Genomic DNA, 18,278 nt, shown 5'->3' with positions numbered 1-18,278 from the left:
CATGCATGACTCAAATAGCTAATATTCTTTCAGCTCAGGGGGAAAAAACTGGTTGCTCACAATAGCAAGGGTGGAGATGAGACAAAGAAAACCCTAACGTGTATGTGAATTTTAAAAAGAGGAAGAGTTAACACTTGGACAAGAGCCAGGGCTAACATCCTGTTTGTAAGGCAGAGAAATGCAGACATAATGCTCCCGAAATGCCCTTAGAGCCTGAGAATCAGCGCACATCTGGCACTGAGAAAACGCACACACACACACACACACACACAGAGCATGGCTTGGGCCCACTGTCCATGGCGTCACTCAGACTTGCACCACACACACACTCTTTTCTCCATACAGAAATGTATTGTTGAGCAGTTCCAATAAATCCAATCTTAGATGTTTCCTGAAGAACACATGCACTGAAACTGGTCTGAACTGTGTATTTTCCAGCTCGACCGAAGTTCCACAGGCTGAAACAGCAAAAGCTAAAATGATCGTGAATTTAAAGTAAACTAAAATGCATAAATTGTCTAAGGACTCAGACTGAATGCACACAATTTAAATGGCTCTTCTGCCCATGAAATGCTGGATGTCTATTAAAACAAACTATCATACACTTTCTTAAACTTTAGAGTTGACAAACCTGCTTTCATGTAGCTTTGTGCACAGGGGCATTGTCGTGCTGAAGGACAAAACAGTAAAATGGTTAAAGCTTAAAAATCGTGCGCTTCCAACATTGTGGCCACGTCTAATGGAGTGAGGGTCAGGGGTGCACATATTTATGGCTTCTTTGAACCAAAAACATCAAAATGATTGTTTAAAATTGACTTGTACTCGTATTGTCTGGAGAGTTTGATTTGTTTTGAAAAGAAATGCAAAAAAACACCTGATTTTATAGACTGAAGCAAGTTGACTGACCTGCTCACTGACCAACCTCAGAGATTTACTGCAGCACTCGAACCTCAGACTGCACCGCAGTGCTGTACGTTCTCCTTCAACAAGGTTACGCTTCAGTATTTATACGATTCAGGGTTATAATCTACGGACGCCTGAGTGACTATTCGGATTCCTTTTTCAGTAACACTCACTTTATAATCTAGAATATATTTCTAATAACTAATCATTTATTTCTGATTGTTGCCTTGATTTATTTCAGTCGTCACCTTTTAAATCGATGCATTGATCCAAATTGTCTAATTGTTCCACTCCTACTAGCTACCCCTGTGACAGACTGCTGTATGGCTTGCAAATTATAATGTTATTTAAGAACAAAACAAACAGGAAACATTAAAAATAAGCAAGATGCGATACGGACACACTTCCAGTTGTACCACTAGCATTAAAAAAAAATGGCCAGAAAGCAACATTTGATTGTTTTTGTTGTTTTTTTCTTCTCCAGAATGTATCTGTATTTATTTCTACATACACTTTAAGCCATTCTGAAGTGATCATTTTATTATGACTTTCTTATTATAAGCAGCATCTGATTTGGAGACGTTCTGACCCAGTTGGCGAGCAATCACAATTTGTCAAAAAGTTGCATTTAAATTCTAACTTTAAATTCTAACTTTAACTTTAAATTCTCAGTGCCCCTGCTGGGCTCTTAACCCTTTGGCTGTATGAAAATATGTGACATCGTTAAATGTCCATTGTTAATAGCGCTATACAAACAAAATGGATTTGAGTTTGATTTGGAAACTGGAGTACAAACAGGGTCAAAGTCAAACATACAAGATAGTTTTTCTTCAGTTGTTTCCTTTTGAAATGTACTTTAAGAGTTTTTCTAGCATACCAGTGAGTACCAAGCTGGACTTGGTGTCAGCAGTGGAGTCCCCACAGACGCTGGGTCTTGTTCAACATGCTTCATTTAAAAAAGCAACGTAAGAAATCTTGTAAAGGGCCTTTTAACTGCTTTCTCATTGCTTCAGTTTGGAGTGGCACTCTACACATGGCTGCCATGGATGGTCCCCTCGTCACAGGGTTTATGCTTTCGAACGGACCAAAGCCATAAATATTTGCTCAGTTTTATTCCGACAGAGCTCGAGAAACGTTCTGACCCCTTATTTTGAATTGCATTGTGTCTCTGTGTGACTTAGGACGAAGGCAGTCCAGAAAAACCCAGCCAGAATTCAGATGAGGACCAATGGGACACGCCACCACCCAAACCACCACGCGTTCGGAGGTAAGACTTTCCCTCTCCATACCGACACCAGCACCCCCCCGCTACCCCTCCACCGTACAGGTTTACGGCTTCATTCAGACCACAGAGTGAGAGGTGATGTAACAGAAGGTCTGGTTGCTGTGCAGTATGAAGTACACAGGTGCTTTAGGGTGGATTAGTGGTATGCTGCGTATGAGGGTGTGGATGGAGATTAACATAGTGCTCAAGTGTCTTATGTCTTCTCAACTGGAGGATGTTAATTTGTCAGTCTACGGAACTCAGTGCCACACAAAGAGCCGTTGTTGCACACAGACTTCTGTCTTTCTCTTCTCACCCCATTCCTGCTACTCTCGTACAGTATACATGTTTCACATGACCGTATCGTTCCCTGTAAAGATTTTGAGGCTGATGTCTAAACTTAGTTAACGAACCATAGACTCCTTCATGTCTTTTGTTAGCATCAAACGAGTGTAGAATCAGTGTTAGATTAAACTAGTGAATGTCCGGATGTTGATTCATCTGAAACTAATACAATAGATATAAATATGAAGGATTAGAAATTCTATTATTATAAATGTATTATTTACTTGTTTACTGCTGGTACTGAGAGCAAAAAGACGCAGAGAGAGCAAGATGCAGAGACACAGATAGGGTGCAAGACACACACACAGAGAGAATGTGTGTGTGTGTGAGAGAGAGAGAGAGAGAGAGAGAGAGATGGTGTGAAATAGAGAAAGAGATAATAATTTGTGCTGTTCTCATGGATGATTAGGAATGTGTAGTAAGACCTCAGAGAAGCATTTAGCCCTGACGCTCACCAAACCATTGAAATGTCGAAAGCAGTGTTTTTGTGAAAGCTGCTAATGAGCTCCAGCATCGTCAAGGAGGACGACCAGAGACTTGCTCCACATTTGTCTTCTGGTCTTGCTAAGCACAAGATCTGCTGTGTTGCATCACAGCACACACCAGTAGTAGGAACCTTTGGTTGTGCTTGTGACCACATCCTCCCTCTCACAAGCTAATAGGGGAGGTTCCGCTGAACCCCAGTGTGTTTGTGTTCATGTGGAGGCGAGTTGTCACACAACTGAAAGAATTAAAAGGCTTTAAAGATTGTTTAAAGATTTTATTTTATTTTATTTTATTTTTTTTACTAAAGAACTTCCTTGTTAAACACTTATCTCTTTAAAGTCTCTTTCCTTATGTTATGATATATTTAGTTTTAAAAATAAATCCAGTTCCGATCTTGATATCCAATGTGTTTTTCTCAGATGTCTGATGCATGATTTTTTTTGTGCGTCTCGGCCCAGTAGGTATCGAATCAGTGCGTCTCTAATCTTTAAAAGAATAAATCCTTGTGCTTTAACATTGCAAGAATAAATGAAGTCTGCCACCTTGTGGTGACTCTGCTACCTGCTCTGTGTTTTAGTTCTCAGGTTGAGGGCGAGGTTCAAGAGGAAATCCTGCAGGCCCCTCAGCCCCGGCCAGTGCCCCCCATTCTCACGCCGTCACCGCCTTCGGCGTTCCCCACGGTGAGCGATGTGCGCCAGGAGAACGATCGCTACCACCCCAAACCTGTGATGCACCTACTGGCTTCGGAACACGAACCTGACCTCAATGAGAACTACAGTGGAGGCCCTCAGGGCGTGTCCACCATGCCTGCCTCTGTGCCTGCTCCTTCCCCTCCAGAGTCTAACAAACGCGCCCCTCTGAGTGTGGAGATCAAGAAAGTGCCCTTGCAGGAGGGGCCACGGAGTTTTGAGAGCAGCAGCGCGTTGCAACGAACGCATGCTTTTAAAGTGCGCACCAATAACAGCTCTCTGTCACAGGATTCGGAGAACCCGCCTCGCCCTGACCACTTGCCTCTGCGAGCCAACAAAGGGCAGGTGGTGTGGACACGCTCTGCAAACCCCACGCCTGTCTCCAGCCTTCCATCTGGCCCCACTCCTGAAGGTGTGAGTGCTCCCAGGACCGCTCTGAGCTTCACCAACCCGCTGCACTCCGACCACTCGGATCCAGAGCCTGAGGACGGAGAGGATTCCCTGCCCATTTCCCATCATGCCGATTCAAAGTCTAACGTGTCGACGGCGACCGGAAAAGTTTCAACAGCACCTCGTGATGATAACATCCCCAGGAAGGTTAACTCAATGTCCATAGTTGGTGTTTGCTCAAAGGCAGACGCAGAGACAGGTATGTCTGACTGCTAAACTGTGTGTGTGTTACGTGGGGGTCGGAATCTTTGGGGGGGGCACAAATTCTATGTAACTCTGCTTCTCTTCTGTTTCTATTGTCTTTCTTTGTTTGGCTCCTCTGGCAACTATGGGAATTACACAAGGTACACACCTTTGTGCAATGCCATAAAGCCATCAACAATCAACTTATCTGAATTTTACAATGTCCACATAAAAACCTAAATAGATCCCAAAAGTTTAAAAAGTTGCCAAAGAAATGTTCAGTTCCTGAGATGTGCAAACCATTAAACACTAACCAAATTAGTCTCAGGATAAATAAAATAGAAATAAAATGCATTTTTAACCAGCTGAATTTATCACAGTGGGAGACGCATTTGAGGTCTTTTACCTCCTTCTGACGTTCATGAAGCACATAAGAGCTAATAGAATCCAACACATCTCCTTGTCCTCCTTGCGCTAAAATACAGAATTAAATGCTTTCTGAGATGTAGCACTTTTTACTTTTATATATATATATATTTATATATATATATATATATATATATATATATATATATATATATATATATATATATATATATATATACACATGTCCGTGTTGTTTCCATCAGGACCAGATGGAGCCATCAGGATCAGATCTGTTATCTCACGATGGAAACAGGCAAAGTCTCAATCACAAACCTGCTGCTTTTTGTGCATGCGGCATCTTGTGACTGATCTTGGGGGGAGGGGGGGTTGAGGTGAGCTGATCAGGATCGCCAAATTTAGAATGTTTTCTTTAAACAATTGCTCAATGCTTTATTCACTTGTTGGAACTTTCTGGAAACTTCGGACGGGATTGCTTACACCGAAGGGTCTTTGTGTCATAAACAAGCGCAATGCAGGAGATATTTAGTTTGCTCTAAATGGGCTACAGCTTTAACAACTGAGATGCGAGATGTTAAAACTGTAGCTTATGTTGTCACACTCCTTCAAAATTCAAACACATGCTAGCAGTATAGCTATGTTTATAGCAATAATTAGCCGGTATGTTTCTGGTCAAATCTAGAACCCTAAAGAAGAGAACCCAGGCTGTCAGATTGAGCCAGTCGTTTAAATCCATCTCACCAACGATGGCTTCAGTCAGCCAAGTGTTGTATAGCAAAGATCGAAACCTTCTGCCCAAAATTAGCTTGCTGTCACTTAAGAACCATAGTGACATGAAGAATCCATTAGAAAATGGCAATCCGTATAAAAATAAAAGAAAGGCAAGTGGCCTTTCAAGGATGTATGCGGAAAAATTAGTTCCATCATTATTGGCTTCATTAATCACTTCATGGATTTAAATACATTAACTTAACATATAGCTGTGCGAGATCAGATTCTCCAGTCAGGTGACTGTTATAAATGATGTTCTACTAATGGAGTTTCCTTACAGAAAAGGCACAAAAAGCCAAGAAACGTGTTGATGTTGATGAAGAGCTGCTCCGGAGATCTCTGCTCTTAATATTCAGATCTACTGACTGATTGACTGATTTGCTGTTGTGTGTATATTTGTGGATGGTAATCGAGTGCTCCGTGTAATGCAGAGCATGGGGCTGCTGAGCGTCTGTGGGCTTTTTACTTGCTTTGACTTGCTTTTTGGACACCAGCTGTTCCTGCACCGCATCTATGTTTTGTAATATTAAAAAAAGGCTGCTCTTTTCTCTATTTTTCTGTGCATCAAAAGAGTCAGATTTCATGAGGCGTGATTTGGGGCTGACGTCGTATCGGTTTGACTGCATGTGCCGTGGCTGTCTGTTTCTGGGCTGCTGATGAAATGACAGGAAGTCGCGGTTCATCCTCTAGTGATTTACATCTCTGCTTTTATTGCATCCAGCTTGTTGAGTAGCGAACCTGTTTCATCCTAGCTGATATTTGGTGTCTTTGTGCTCTGAAATATTCAGGATATTAACCTTTAAATAAACAAGAACGTAGACACCATTAAGGCTCAATTAACACTCGCTTTTTATTATTATTATTTTATATATATATATTTTTTTTTTTTCTCAAAATTCTGTATCTCTGAGGAAACATTGCCTGAAGGGTTAATTCTATATTTGTAAATGATTTTTTATTTTTTTTTGGTCTTGCTTTTGTTAACATAGATTTTTTATTTCTTTATTTTATTTTATCTTTGACATTTCATTTCACTTTTTTTGATTGAAACCGTATTATTAACATTTCTTGTCAACACTCTTCTCGATCCTACTGAGGACGCCATGTCTCAGTGGCGAGATCCGGACACAGGATCGTCGTGTGAGTGACTTCACCTGTCACCAACCCTAATCCTTTAGTGGGAGACACAGTAACTGTGCAGCTTGGAATCTAAAAACGGTATTTGAAGATGAAATCAAATGGACCCAGAAATCTACACCGCCCCCTTGTGGTGATTTGTTTTTCAAAGCCTCCATTCAGGCAATGTATTTCCAGGGATATAAACATTTCATGTCGGATTTTCCAGGCTCTGATCATGGAATTCATTTTTATTTAATATAATCAAACACCCTCACGGTTGAGATGCCCTGTTTATGCAGCTGGGCTTTTTTTTCTTCTCCAGGCCGGTTTTTGCTCCACGGCTGGGCTGCGTGTGGTTCTGCCAGGCTCCTTTTCTTATCGCAAAGCACTCTAAAAGTGTGTGTGAGTGTGTGTGTGAGCTGTCGGTAACCGTGATCTTGTGTGCTCCAGACAGTGACGAGAGTGAAGACTTGCCTCCCCCTCTTCCTGAAAGAACCCTTGAGTCCTTCTTTTTGGCCACAGGTGCGTCCCAGCCATCTGCTTCCCTGTCCGGCCACACAAGGGCATCAGAAGCAGCCATGGATCCATTTTAACTCATGTTTGTGTTCATGTCAGGGCTTAAAGGGCAGGAAGTGGGGTAAATATTCAAGACTTTTATAAATAGAGTGTTTTCCCGTTTCTGTTCTGTGAATTTAAGTATCACTGTGAATTATACGATTTACTGTTTATTCAAAGTTGCTTTTGGTGATTATTTGTGGCGAATTGCAATATATTGATCATTTATAATTATAATCCACACATTATGTTCTAATTTATAACTAAATTGAGATTTAGTTGTTTTTTTTCTCTTTTTTGACATGTGGGCACAAGGGTGGCTTCAGTTATGCTGGAACAGATCATTTATTCACTATTATTATTTGTGTGTGTGTGTGTTGGCATAAACTCCAACTTTCTGATGGTCCTGAAACACTGATCCAGATAGTGCTGTGTCTGGTAGGAAATGTTTCTGTTAAATGTCATCATTTCCCATCATAAATGAGAGAGAGAAAGAGACTGCAACAGAGAGGGAGACCGACCGACAGACAGACAGCAAGGGAGACCGTCAGGCAGACAGCGAGGGAGACAGTCAGGCAGACAGCGAGGGAGACAGTCAGGCAGACAGCGAGGGAGACCGTCAGGCAGACAGCGAGGGAGACCGTCAGGCAGACAGCGAGGGAGACCGTCAGGCAGACAGCGAGGGAGACCGTCAGGCAGACAGCGAGGGAGACCGTCAGGCAGACAGCGAGGGAGACCGTCAGGCAGACAGCGAGTGGGGAGACCGTCAGGCAGACAGCGAGTGGGGAGACCGTCAGGCAGACAGCGAGGGAGACCGTCAGGCAGACAGCGAGGGAGACCGTCAGGCAGACAGCGAGGGAGACCGTCAGGCAGACAGCGAGGGAGACCGTCAGGCAGACAGCGAGTGGGGAGACCGTCGGACAGACAGCGAGTGGGGAGACCGTCGGACAGACAGCGAGTGGGGAGACCGTCGGACAGACAGCGAGTGGGGAGACCGTCGGACAGACAGCGAGTGGGGAGACCGTCGGACAGACGGACGGGTGGGGAGACCGTCGGACAGACGGACGGGTGGGGAGACCGTCGGACAGACGGACGGGTGGGGAGACCGTCGGACAGACGGACGGGTGGGGAGACCGTCGGACAGACGGACGGGTGGGGAGACCGTCGGACAGACGGACGGGTGGGGAGACCGTCGGACAGACCATGATACTGACAGATAGTGACAGAGAGAGACAGAGACAGACAGAGAGAGATACTCTCAGACAGAGAGGAGACAGTGAGAGAGAGAAAGTCAGAGACAGACAGACAGGCAGACAGTTAGAGAGACATGAGAGAGAGAAACAGGCAGAAAGAGAAAGTAAGAGAGACAAGTGGCTGAGAGAAATACAGATGGAGAGAGCGAGAGACAGGAAAAGTATTAAAGTGAATGACTAGTGTAATGTGTAGAAAAAGTATTTCAGTCAGTGGAATTTCAGCTGTGTTCCTGCTGCACAGACCCAGTGTGCATTTGTTCTCTTATTAATTGGAAGCTTGTAAAAGATGAAGCTCATGATTAAACCTTGTTGTGGAATTTGTTTCACTTCCTACTTGTTTAGTGGAGACTTACAATATCTGACTAGTGAATAACAGGAGTTCTCATGTTGGGTATGAGTTCAAGCAGCTCAGGTGCAGATAGACACGGCTTACAGACAGTCTGAGGAGTCTTTCACCTGGGCTAAAGGGCACTGAAGCCTGGCCTTGAAGTCCTAAACCATAAAGTCCTAAGAACAATATTGTTCAGACATCAGCAGGTTCGTAATGCCTGAACACTTGGTGATGTTTTAAACCCTGTCTGTGTTTCCTGTGGAGTCATTTCTTCTGCTGTGGTGTTGTGGATGATTTTTCTTTGATGTAACGTAATAAAGACGACTTCCTTCCACAAGAGACTGCACACTTCAATTCTAACCTGATTCATTCTTAAAGAGTTTGAAGTCAATTTAAATGAAGGCTATTCACAGTAAATAGCTTCAGCTTGATTGATATTTTCAGTTTAAAATACATTGTTCCCTCCTAGTGAATGGTTTTAGATGCTTCACATGGAGTTCTGTTATTCAGTCAGTAGTGCCTCACTGCCTCTGTTCTCTTCTCTTTTTCTCACCTCCTGCTCCAGATCCAGCGGATGTGAAGGTGGAGCTGAATGAATGTACAGGAGCTTTAGGAGATGCCTCTCTCCAGGTACAGTAGGTCCTACAAACATACCATCAATTCTGTTCAGATTTAGTGTAACACTTAAATGTTTCTTTGTTTTAACCTTACAGAGAGAAGCAAACACACAAACAAAACCCCAGTCAGGTATGTGTAACGTCTACATATAGCATGCACGTGCACACACACACACACACACACACACACACACACACACACACACACACTCTGGGGGCAGTTGTGGCCTAATGGTTAGAGAGTTTGGTTACCTAACCCTAAGGTTGTGGGTTCGAGTCTCGAGCCGGCCACGACTGAGGTGCCCTTGAGCAATGCACTGAACCCCCCAACTGCTCCCCAGGTGCTGCAGCATAAATGGCTGCCCACTGCTGTGTGTGTGTGTGTTCACTGCTGTGTGTGTGCACTTTGGATGGGTTAAATGCAGAGAACGAATTCTGAGTATGGGTCACACCGTATGGGTCATACTACAGCTGTATGTCACGCCACGTCACTCTGGCACTACGATAGTCCTGCACTTAATCCTCCAGAGCTAAATTTTTTGAGGCACAAGTGACTGTACCTATATTACTATATATATAGGTACTATTTACTATTATTACTATATACAGTATACATATATATATATATATAGTAATAATAATTTGAGTTTTTAACTGCTTTCTGTATCACTCTATCAGAAAGAGGGCAGGAGAACGGAAAGCACGCCAACACAGGAGCCATCAACAAAGCAGACGTGAGACCAGAGTCTGAGATGGTTTCACAGATAGGTAAGTGGATCTGATGCCTTCACATTTGTTACATTTACGGCTGGATTTATTATCAGAGTGACTTCTGTTTATCTAATTTATACAATGGAGCAAATGAGGGGCCAAATGGGGTGAATGGTGTAGGACAGAGAGTGACACACAGACAGAGGGGGGCACGCAGACAGACGGACAGAGGGGGGCACGCAGACAGACGGACAGAGGGGGGCACGCAGACAGACGGACAGAGGGGGGCACGCGGACAGAGGGGGACACGCAGACAGACAGACAGGGGGGACACGCAGACAGACGGACAGAGGGGGGCACGCAGACAGACGGACAGAGGAGGGCACGCAGACAGACGGACAGAGGGGGGCACGCAGACAGACGGACAGAGGGGGACACGCAGACAGACGGACAGGGGGGACACGCAGACAGACGGACAGAGGGGGACACGCAGACAGACGGACAGAGGGCGACACGCAGACAGACGGACAGAGGGGGACACACGGACAGAGGGGGACACGCAGACAGACGGACAGAGGGGGACACGCAGACAGACGGACAGAGGGGGACACGCAGACAGACGGACAGAGGGGGACACGCAGACAGACGGACAGAGGGGGACACGCAGACAGACGGACAGAGGGGGTGAGTGACAGGCAGACAGAGAGTGAGTGACTGACAGGCAGACGGACAGAGAGTGAGTGACTGACAGGCAGACGGACAGAGAGTGAGTGACTGACAGGCAGACGGACAGAGAGTGAGTGACTGACAGGCAGACGGACAGAGAGTGGCAGGCAGACAGACAGCGAGTGGCAGGCAGACAGAGACAGCGCTCCACTTCTTAACCACCTGTCTTAACAATGAGAAAATATGAAAACAATTCTTTCCCAAGTTAGAAATGATTTGTTCTGACTTTATTAAACTGGAGAACTACACAAAACTATATATAGTTTATATTTGCTTGGAGAAAAAAAAGAAACTGCATTTCTTTAGCAGCTTTGTACATTCATACCTGTCACAAGAGGGAGTCGAGTCGACCAATCAGTAATGTGCTCATGGATCCACACCTCGCTTATGCCTACAGATTTTGAGCTTTTATTTTGCTTTCCTTTTAGTTGTTGGTTTATTTATTTGTTTGTTGATCTTAGGATTTAGTTTTCATTCCTTGCCATTTTAAATGCTTAGGCAATACAATACATGGGAGAGAGAGACAGACACACACCGAGCGAGAGAGAGCAGACGTTAGGTTTGGCCAAATCAGCTGGTGTTTTTTTGAATAGAAAGAAGGCACAGCTGAGCTCGGGAACACCAAAAGACCTGAGAGACCACACAACACTACAGTGGATAACATCTTTGACATGTTTTGTTACTAGAAGGGAGAATTTTAACATGTAGGGCTAAAAGTGTCATTAATATGTCCAAGGAGCAGTGTAGGAACACGTCCAGTGAGATGTTAAAATTATTAGTATTTTTTTCCTCAACAAATCCACTGAAGGTCACTGAAGGCTTTATTTCTGTCTCTGACACAGTTTAGCATTGATCCTAAGACACGGTCACGTTCCTGATGTTTTAGAGCTCCTCAGTGTGAGACGACTGTGTACATAAATATAAGATAAATACTGAACAATGCAGTACAGGTGAACACTGAAGGATAATTTACCATTTCTCAAAATATATCACAAAGTGAAAGTGTATAAAGAGGAGCCAAGAGAACGAGTGGAAAGTGACATGAATCGATTCAGTCAGACTGGGCTTTCCAATGGGATATTCACTTGGAACGGCATATCGTGGGATGGAAGAAGTTGTTCTTGTTAGGAAGTGTCTGGGCCACTGCACATTATAACACATGTAGGGACACGGTAGTGGGTAAACGGGTCATTTCTATTTATAAAACTTGCAACCCTGCACAATGTTCAAGGACAGTTTCTGCTGTTCACTTAAGCTCCTAAATGTCTCACCATCATTACCTGTCTCTGCTTTACTCTACTTTGCTCAGCAGGATTCGGGAACCGCTGCACACATCCCAAAGGCCCAAGAAACCCTCCATCTGAGTGGACATGATCAAAGCCCTTGACACTTGACCCTACTTGCACCGTCTCACACACACAGCTTTAATATCACTGCTCTCCTGGTCCTCGAAGTGTTATTGGAGAAAGAGGATCAAAGCCTGTCTCTCCAAATAAGCACCGTGATTAGTGTCCAGAACAATCAGACTGTGGTTAAGATAATCTTCCATGCTGTGGTCGCACGCTCTCCTGGTGCTGTAGGGGTGCTGACCACCATGGGCTCGCTGCAATGGTGCTACGCTTTCTCCTCACTGGGAATGCAATCTTGGCTTTTTCCCTCTAGCAAAAAAACAAAGCCGGATTGGACAAAAGCCCAAAAAGCAGTATGCATCGCTGACCCGGGAAATCAGTCATCTCTCTTTCTTTAGGTTTTGACTTCTATGACAATTCAGTAAGAGAGATATATATATATAAAACCACACCTGTAGGGACCGAGAACTACTGTCTGTCTGTCTGTTCATTTATATTTAGCTTTTTTTTTCCTGTTAACTCCTTGATAGCCCAATATGCTGTTTTATAGATGTACAAAATGTGCTATTGCTGAATATTCTTATTAACAGAAGATGTAAGAAGTCTGTGCATGATGCCCCATGTACTGTGACCTGTAAATTATTTGCTCCTGTTATCACAAGCCCCTCCCCTATTCATTTTCGGTGTTTAGTGTTCGTTTTTCCAAAAGTTAGCTGTTTTATTGGCTATTTCCTGAGATATCACAGGCTCAAGATTGTAATAATACTTTTTTGTAAATTGTATTTCAAAGGTTATTTTTGTAAATGCTCTCTTAACACCCCCCAACCCCCATATCACTGGCCTCCGAGCCTCGCTGTGCCTTTTTGCATGCCCCCCCATGTGTGTGAGAGAGTGTGTGTGTGTGAGAGCGTGTGTGTGAGAGCGTGTGTGTGAGAGCGTGTGTGAGAGTGAGCGTGTGTGAGAGTGAGCGTGTGTGAGAGTGAGCGTGTGTGAGAGTGAGCGTGTGTGAGAGTGAGCGTGTGTGAGAGTGAGCGTGTGTGAGAGTGAGCGTGTGTGAGAGTGAGCGTGTGTGAGAGTGAGCGTGTGTGAGAGTGAGCGTGTGTGAGAGTGAGCGTGTGTGAGAGTGAGCGTGTGTGAGAGTGAGCGTGTGTGAGAGTGAGCGTGTGTGAGAGTGAGCGTGTGTGAGAGTGAGCGTGTGTGAGAGTGAGCGTGTGTGAGAGTGAGCGTGTGTGAGAGTGAGCGTGTGTGAGAGTGAGCGTGTGTGAGAGTGAGCGTGTGTGAGAGTGAGCGTGTGTGAGAGTGAGCGTGTGTGAGAGTGAGCGTGTGTGAGAGTGAGCGTGTGTGAGAGTGAGCGTGTGTGAGAGTGAGCGTGTGTGAGAGTGAGCGTGTGTGAGAGTGAGCGTGTGTGAGAGTGAGCGTGTGTGAGAGTGAGCGTGTGTGAGAGTGAGCGTGTGTGAGAGTGAGCGTGTGTGAGAGTGAGCGTGTGTGAGAGTGAGCGTGTGTGAGAGTGAGCGTGTGTGAGAGTGAGCGTGTGTGAGAGTGAGCGTGTGTGTGTGTGAGAGCGTGCGTGTGTGTGAGAGCGTGCGTGTGTGTGTGAGAGCGTGCGTGTGTGTGTGTGAGAGCGTGCGTGTGTGTGTGTGAGAGCGTGCGTGTGTGTGTGTGAGAGCGTGCGTGTGTGTGTGTGAGAGCGTGCGTGTGTGTGTGTGAGAGCGTGCGTGTGTGTGTGTGAGAGCGTGCGTGTGTGTGAGAGCGTGCGTGTGTGTGAGCGTGCGTGTGTGAGAGCGTGCGTGTGTGAGAGCGTGCGTGTGTGAGAGCGTGCGTGTGTGAGAGCGTGTGTGTGTGAGAGCGTGTGTGTGTGAGAGCGTGTGTGTGTGAGAGCGTGTGTGTGTGAGAGCGTGTGTGTGTGAGAGCGTGTGTGTGTGAGAGCGTGTGTGTGTGAGAGCGTGTGTGTGTGAGAGCGTGTGTGTGTGAGAGCGTGTGTGTGTGAGAGCGTGTGTGTGAGAGAGCGTGTGTGTGAGAGAGCGTGTGTGTGAGAGAGCGTGTGTGTGAGAGAGCGTGTGTGTGAGAGAGCGTGTGTGTGAGAGAGCGTGTGTGTGAGAGAGCGTGTGTGTGAGAGAGCGTGTGTGTGAGAGAGCGTGTGTGTGAGAGAGCGTGTGTGTGAGAGAGCGTGTGTGTGAGAGAGCGTGTGTGTGAGAGAGCGTGTGTGTGAGAGAGCGTGTGTGTGAGAGAGCGTGTGTGTGAGAGAGCGTGTGTGTGAGAGAGCGTGTGTGTGAGAGAGCGTGTGTGTGAGAGAGCGTGTGTGTGAGAGAGCGTGTGTGTGAGAGAGCGTGTGTGTGAGAGAGCGTGCGTGTGTGTGTGAGAGCGTGCGTGTGTGTGTGAGAGCGTGCGTGTGTGTGTGAGAGCGTGCGTGTGTGTGTGAGAGCGTGCGTGTGTGTGTGAGAGCGTGCGTGTGTGTGAGAGCGTGCGTGTGTGTGTGAGAGCGTGCGTGTGTGTGTGAGAGCGTGCGTGTGTGTGTGAGAGCGTGCGTGTGTGTGTGAGAGCGTGCGTGTGTGTGTGAGAGCGTGCGTGTGTGTGTGAGAGCGTGCGTGTGTGTGTGAGAGCGTGCGTGTGTGTGTGAGAGCGTGCGTGTGTGTGTGAGAGCGTGCGTGTGTGTGTGAGAGCGTGCGTGTGTGTGTGAGAGCGTGCGTGTGTGTGTGAGAGCGTGCGTGTGTGTGTGAGAGCGTGCGTGTGTGTGTGAGAGCGTGCGTGTGTGTGTGAGAGCGTGCGTGTGTGTGTGAGAGCGTGCGTGTGTGTGTGAGAGCGTGCGTGTGTGTGTGAGAGCGTGCGTGTGTGTGTGAGAGCGTGCGTGTGTGTGTGAGAGCGTGCGTGCGTGTGTGAGAGCGTGCGTGCGTGTGTGAGAGCGTGCGTGCGTGTGTGAGAGCGTGCGTGCGTGTGTGAGAGCGTGCGTGCGTGTGTGAGAGCGTGCGTGCGTGTGTGAGAGCGTGCGTGCGTGTGTGAGAGCGTGCGTGCGTGTGTGAGAGCGTGCGTGCGTGTGTGAGAGCGTGCGTGCGTGTGTGAGAGCGTGCGTGCGTGTGTGAGAGCGTGCGTGCGTGTGTGAGAGCGTGCGTGCGTGTGTGAGAGCGTGCGTGCGTGTGTGAGAGCGTGCGTGCGTGTGTGAGAGCGTGCGTGCGTGTGTGAGAGCGTGCGTGCGTGTGTGAGAGCGTGCGTGCGTGTGTGAGAGCGTGCGTGCGTGTGTGAGAGCGTGCGTGCGTGTGTGAGAGCGTGCGTGCGTGCGTGAGAGCGTGCGTGCGTGCGTGAGAGCGTGCGTGCGTGCGTGAGAGCGTGCGTGAGAGCGTGCGTGCGTGCGTGAGAGCGTGCGTGCGTGCGTGAGAGCGTGCGTGCGTGCGTGAGAGCGTGCGTGCGTGCGTGAGAGCGTGCGTGCGTGCGTGAGAGCGTGCGTGCGTGCGTGAGAGCGTGCGTGCGTGCGTGAGAGCGTGCGTGCGTGCGTGAGAGCGTGCGTGCGTGCGTGAGAGCGTGCGTGCGTGCGTGAGAGCGTGCGTGAGAGCGTGCGTGAGAGCGTGAGAGCGTGCGTGCGTGTGTGAGCGTGTGTGAGCGCGAGCGTGTGTGAGCGCGTGCGTGTGTGAGCGCGTGCGTGTGTGAGCGAGCGTGCGTGAGAGAGCGAGCGTGCGTGAGAGAGCGAGCGTGCGTGAGAGAGCGAGCGTGCGTGAGAGAGTGAGCGTGCGTGAGAGAGTGAGCGTGCGTGAGAGAGTGAGCGTGTGTGTGTGTGTGTGTGAGAGAGTGAGTGTGTGTGTGTGAGAGAGTGAGTGAGAGAGAGTCTTGCATCGCTTTTAAGCCTCTGGGATCCTTCTCAACAACCCTGTTAGTATGTTGCATAAATCAATCAATTTCTCAGTAAAAGAAAAAAAAAAAGACACCAAGAGGGAAGTAGTGCTGTTGTCTGCCTTATTTGTCACTAATAACTGATGGGTGTAAAAAAGACACAGTTACTATAATCTTTAGTGCTTCCACAATAAACAAAGAACCGTACTTATTTGCCGATGGGTTTTCTCTCAAACTCAACAAACTTAGAACAGCTCTGAACACCACATAAACGTCTGTGAGAACTGGGTGATAACAGTGGAAGGGGCAGTTCTAGCCCTTCTTTAGGGTGACTCCAGCCCCCCCGTCTGTGATCTCAGCCGCCCTACAACTAAAAGTATCATTTTTACTTTCATAAATAAACAATAAAAATTACGTTAAATTATTTATCAATTTGATCCCAGAGCGATTTTTTTACTTTGCTTTTACGCACGTGCGTTGTAGTCTTTCAACAGTGCGTCATCAGCTGTCTGCTTTATCAGAACGGAGAAGCACAGGCACGCTCAGCGTGCACGCGCAGTCAGAGCTGGAGGCGTTTATCTATAGCGTTAATCGGCGGAAAGCCGCAAAGACGGCAACCAAAAGCAGTGAAATGTCACTATTCTTATTACCAGAGTTGATAGCACAAACAAAATATTAATGCAAACAATCCATTTAATACTAAATAAAAATAACATTTATTGATTTGGTCTTTGTCTTGTGAATATTTGTTTATTAATGACTGCATTAATTGGACACACTGTTGTAGAGAATGCACACATACATGAACTGATTTAATTCAAGACTAGCATCATTACATCATGCATAAAATCTTGGTGTCCACTTTTGCCATTTTAAATAATACCATAACTTTTGGATTACTATGTAGTCATATAATATATAAAATAAAAATCTTCTTGTTTTAAATTCTCACTGAGGGCTGAGCCTCCCTAAAGATGAAATCCTAGAACTGCCCCTGAACAGTGGAATTAAATAAATCTAAAAGAACCATTAGAAATATTTCGCTGCTTGCAGAACCTGTGTGTGTGTCTACATAGGAAGTGCAGTTTTAATTTGATAAACTCTGATCCACTGGGTTACTTTCATATGGCAAGCTTCAATAGTTTCAAACATGTAGATATACAGTACAGGTGTTCGCTGGTTTTATTACCACTCTAAAAACAAGAAAAGGTGAATATATATAGAAAGAAAAAACAACTAATTACAGCAACATGAAGCAAACTGTCGGGGTAAAATCACTCATAATAGTAATTCAGTGACCAGGATCAATAAAATCAGAATATTTCATGACAGTGATTCATTTCTAACACTGATTTGTCTGTTGAAATCTGATTGGCTGATGGTAACCATGATCCATTCAAAAAGAATCCACTTATGATTTTTGGAGTTGGTGGGGTTTTTTTGTTGAGAAATTTATATTTAAACTGAACTACTCCACTGAGGATGATGCTCTGAGCTCATCCAGCCTCAGAATCAAGTTTTCTGTAACTGCTGTTGGGGTTCTTTAATCTGCACCAGCTTGAGGATCCATGCTGAAAAATGTAAGTTGGTGATACAGTGAGATTGGGTTCATGAGGCATGATCCACATTAATATACACACACATATAGTGGGGGGGGGGGGGGGGGGGGTTTAATTGATTCCCTGCTGATTTTGTATGTTTACCCAAGGACAAATAAAAGATCAGTATAATCACTTTTAAAATAAATCTACCATTAAAATTAGAGACAGAATAACAAAAAATCCAGAAAAACACATTTCAAAAAAGTTGTAAATTAATTTGCATTTTAATGAGTGAAATACGTATTTGATTCCCTATCAATCAGCAAGATTTCTGGCTATCCAAGAATGTCAGGGACAAGATTGTGGCTACAAGACCATCGCCAAGCAGCGTGTTGAGAAGGTAACAACAGCTCGTGTGATTATTTGCAAATGGAAGAAACACAAAATAATTGTCAATCTCCCTCGGTCTGGGGCTCCATTTAAGATCTCACCTCATGGAGTTTCAATGATCATGAGAGTGATGAAGAATCAACCCAGAACTACATGGGAGGATCTTGTCAAGGATCTCAAGGAAGCTGGGACCATACTTACCAATAAACCAATTGATAACACACTATGCCATGAGGGACTGAAATCCTGCAGCATTGGCAAGGACCCCCTGCTCAAGAAAGCACATGTACAGGCCCATCTAAAGTTTGCCAATGGACATCTGAACGATTCAGAGGAGAAATGGGTGAAAGTGTTGTGGTCAGATGAGACCAAATTCAAGCTCTTTGGCACCA

General features: G+C 45.8%; 1 protein-coding gene across 7 annotated transcripts in view; it reads left to right on the top strand.

Moving 5' to 3' along the window:
* ptpn12 (protein tyrosine phosphatase non-receptor type 12) overlaps positions 1-13,208 on the top strand; it is a 46,165-nt gene extending 32,957 nt beyond the window's left edge. Inside the window, exons 12-18 of one of the 7 annotated variants that reach the window (XM_060886289.1) lie at positions 2,085-2,170; positions 3,576-4,336; positions 7,049-7,231; positions 9,299-9,363; positions 9,447-9,480; positions 10,029-10,118; positions 12,100-13,208. In XM_060886289.1, the coding sequence (XP_060742272.1) occupies positions 2,085-2,170; positions 3,576-4,336; positions 7,049-7,231; positions 9,299-9,363; positions 9,447-9,480; positions 10,029-10,118; positions 12,100-12,161 (1,281 nt within the window). In that variant the 3' untranslated portion in view covers positions 12,162-13,208. Of the gene's footprint in view, positions 1-2,084; positions 2,171-3,575; positions 4,337-7,044; positions 7,232-9,298; positions 9,364-9,446; positions 9,481-10,028; positions 10,119-12,096 lie in introns of those variants that run through there. The other 6 variants (XM_060886288.1, XM_060886291.1, XM_060886290.1 and 3 more) reach the window with 6 other exon arrangements.
* Positions 13,209-18,278: the final 5,070 nt, after the last annotated feature.

This window comes from Tachysurus vachellii, chromosome 14, assembly GCF_030014155.1.
Source record: "Tachysurus vachellii isolate PV-2020 chromosome 14, HZAU_Pvac_v1, whole genome shotgun sequence".
Lineage (NCBI taxonomy): Eukaryota > Metazoa > Chordata > Actinopteri > Siluriformes > Bagridae > Tachysurus > Tachysurus vachellii.
The sequence above is the reverse complement of the archived record's forward strand: the minus strand, read 5'-3'. Positions and strand labels throughout refer to the sequence as shown.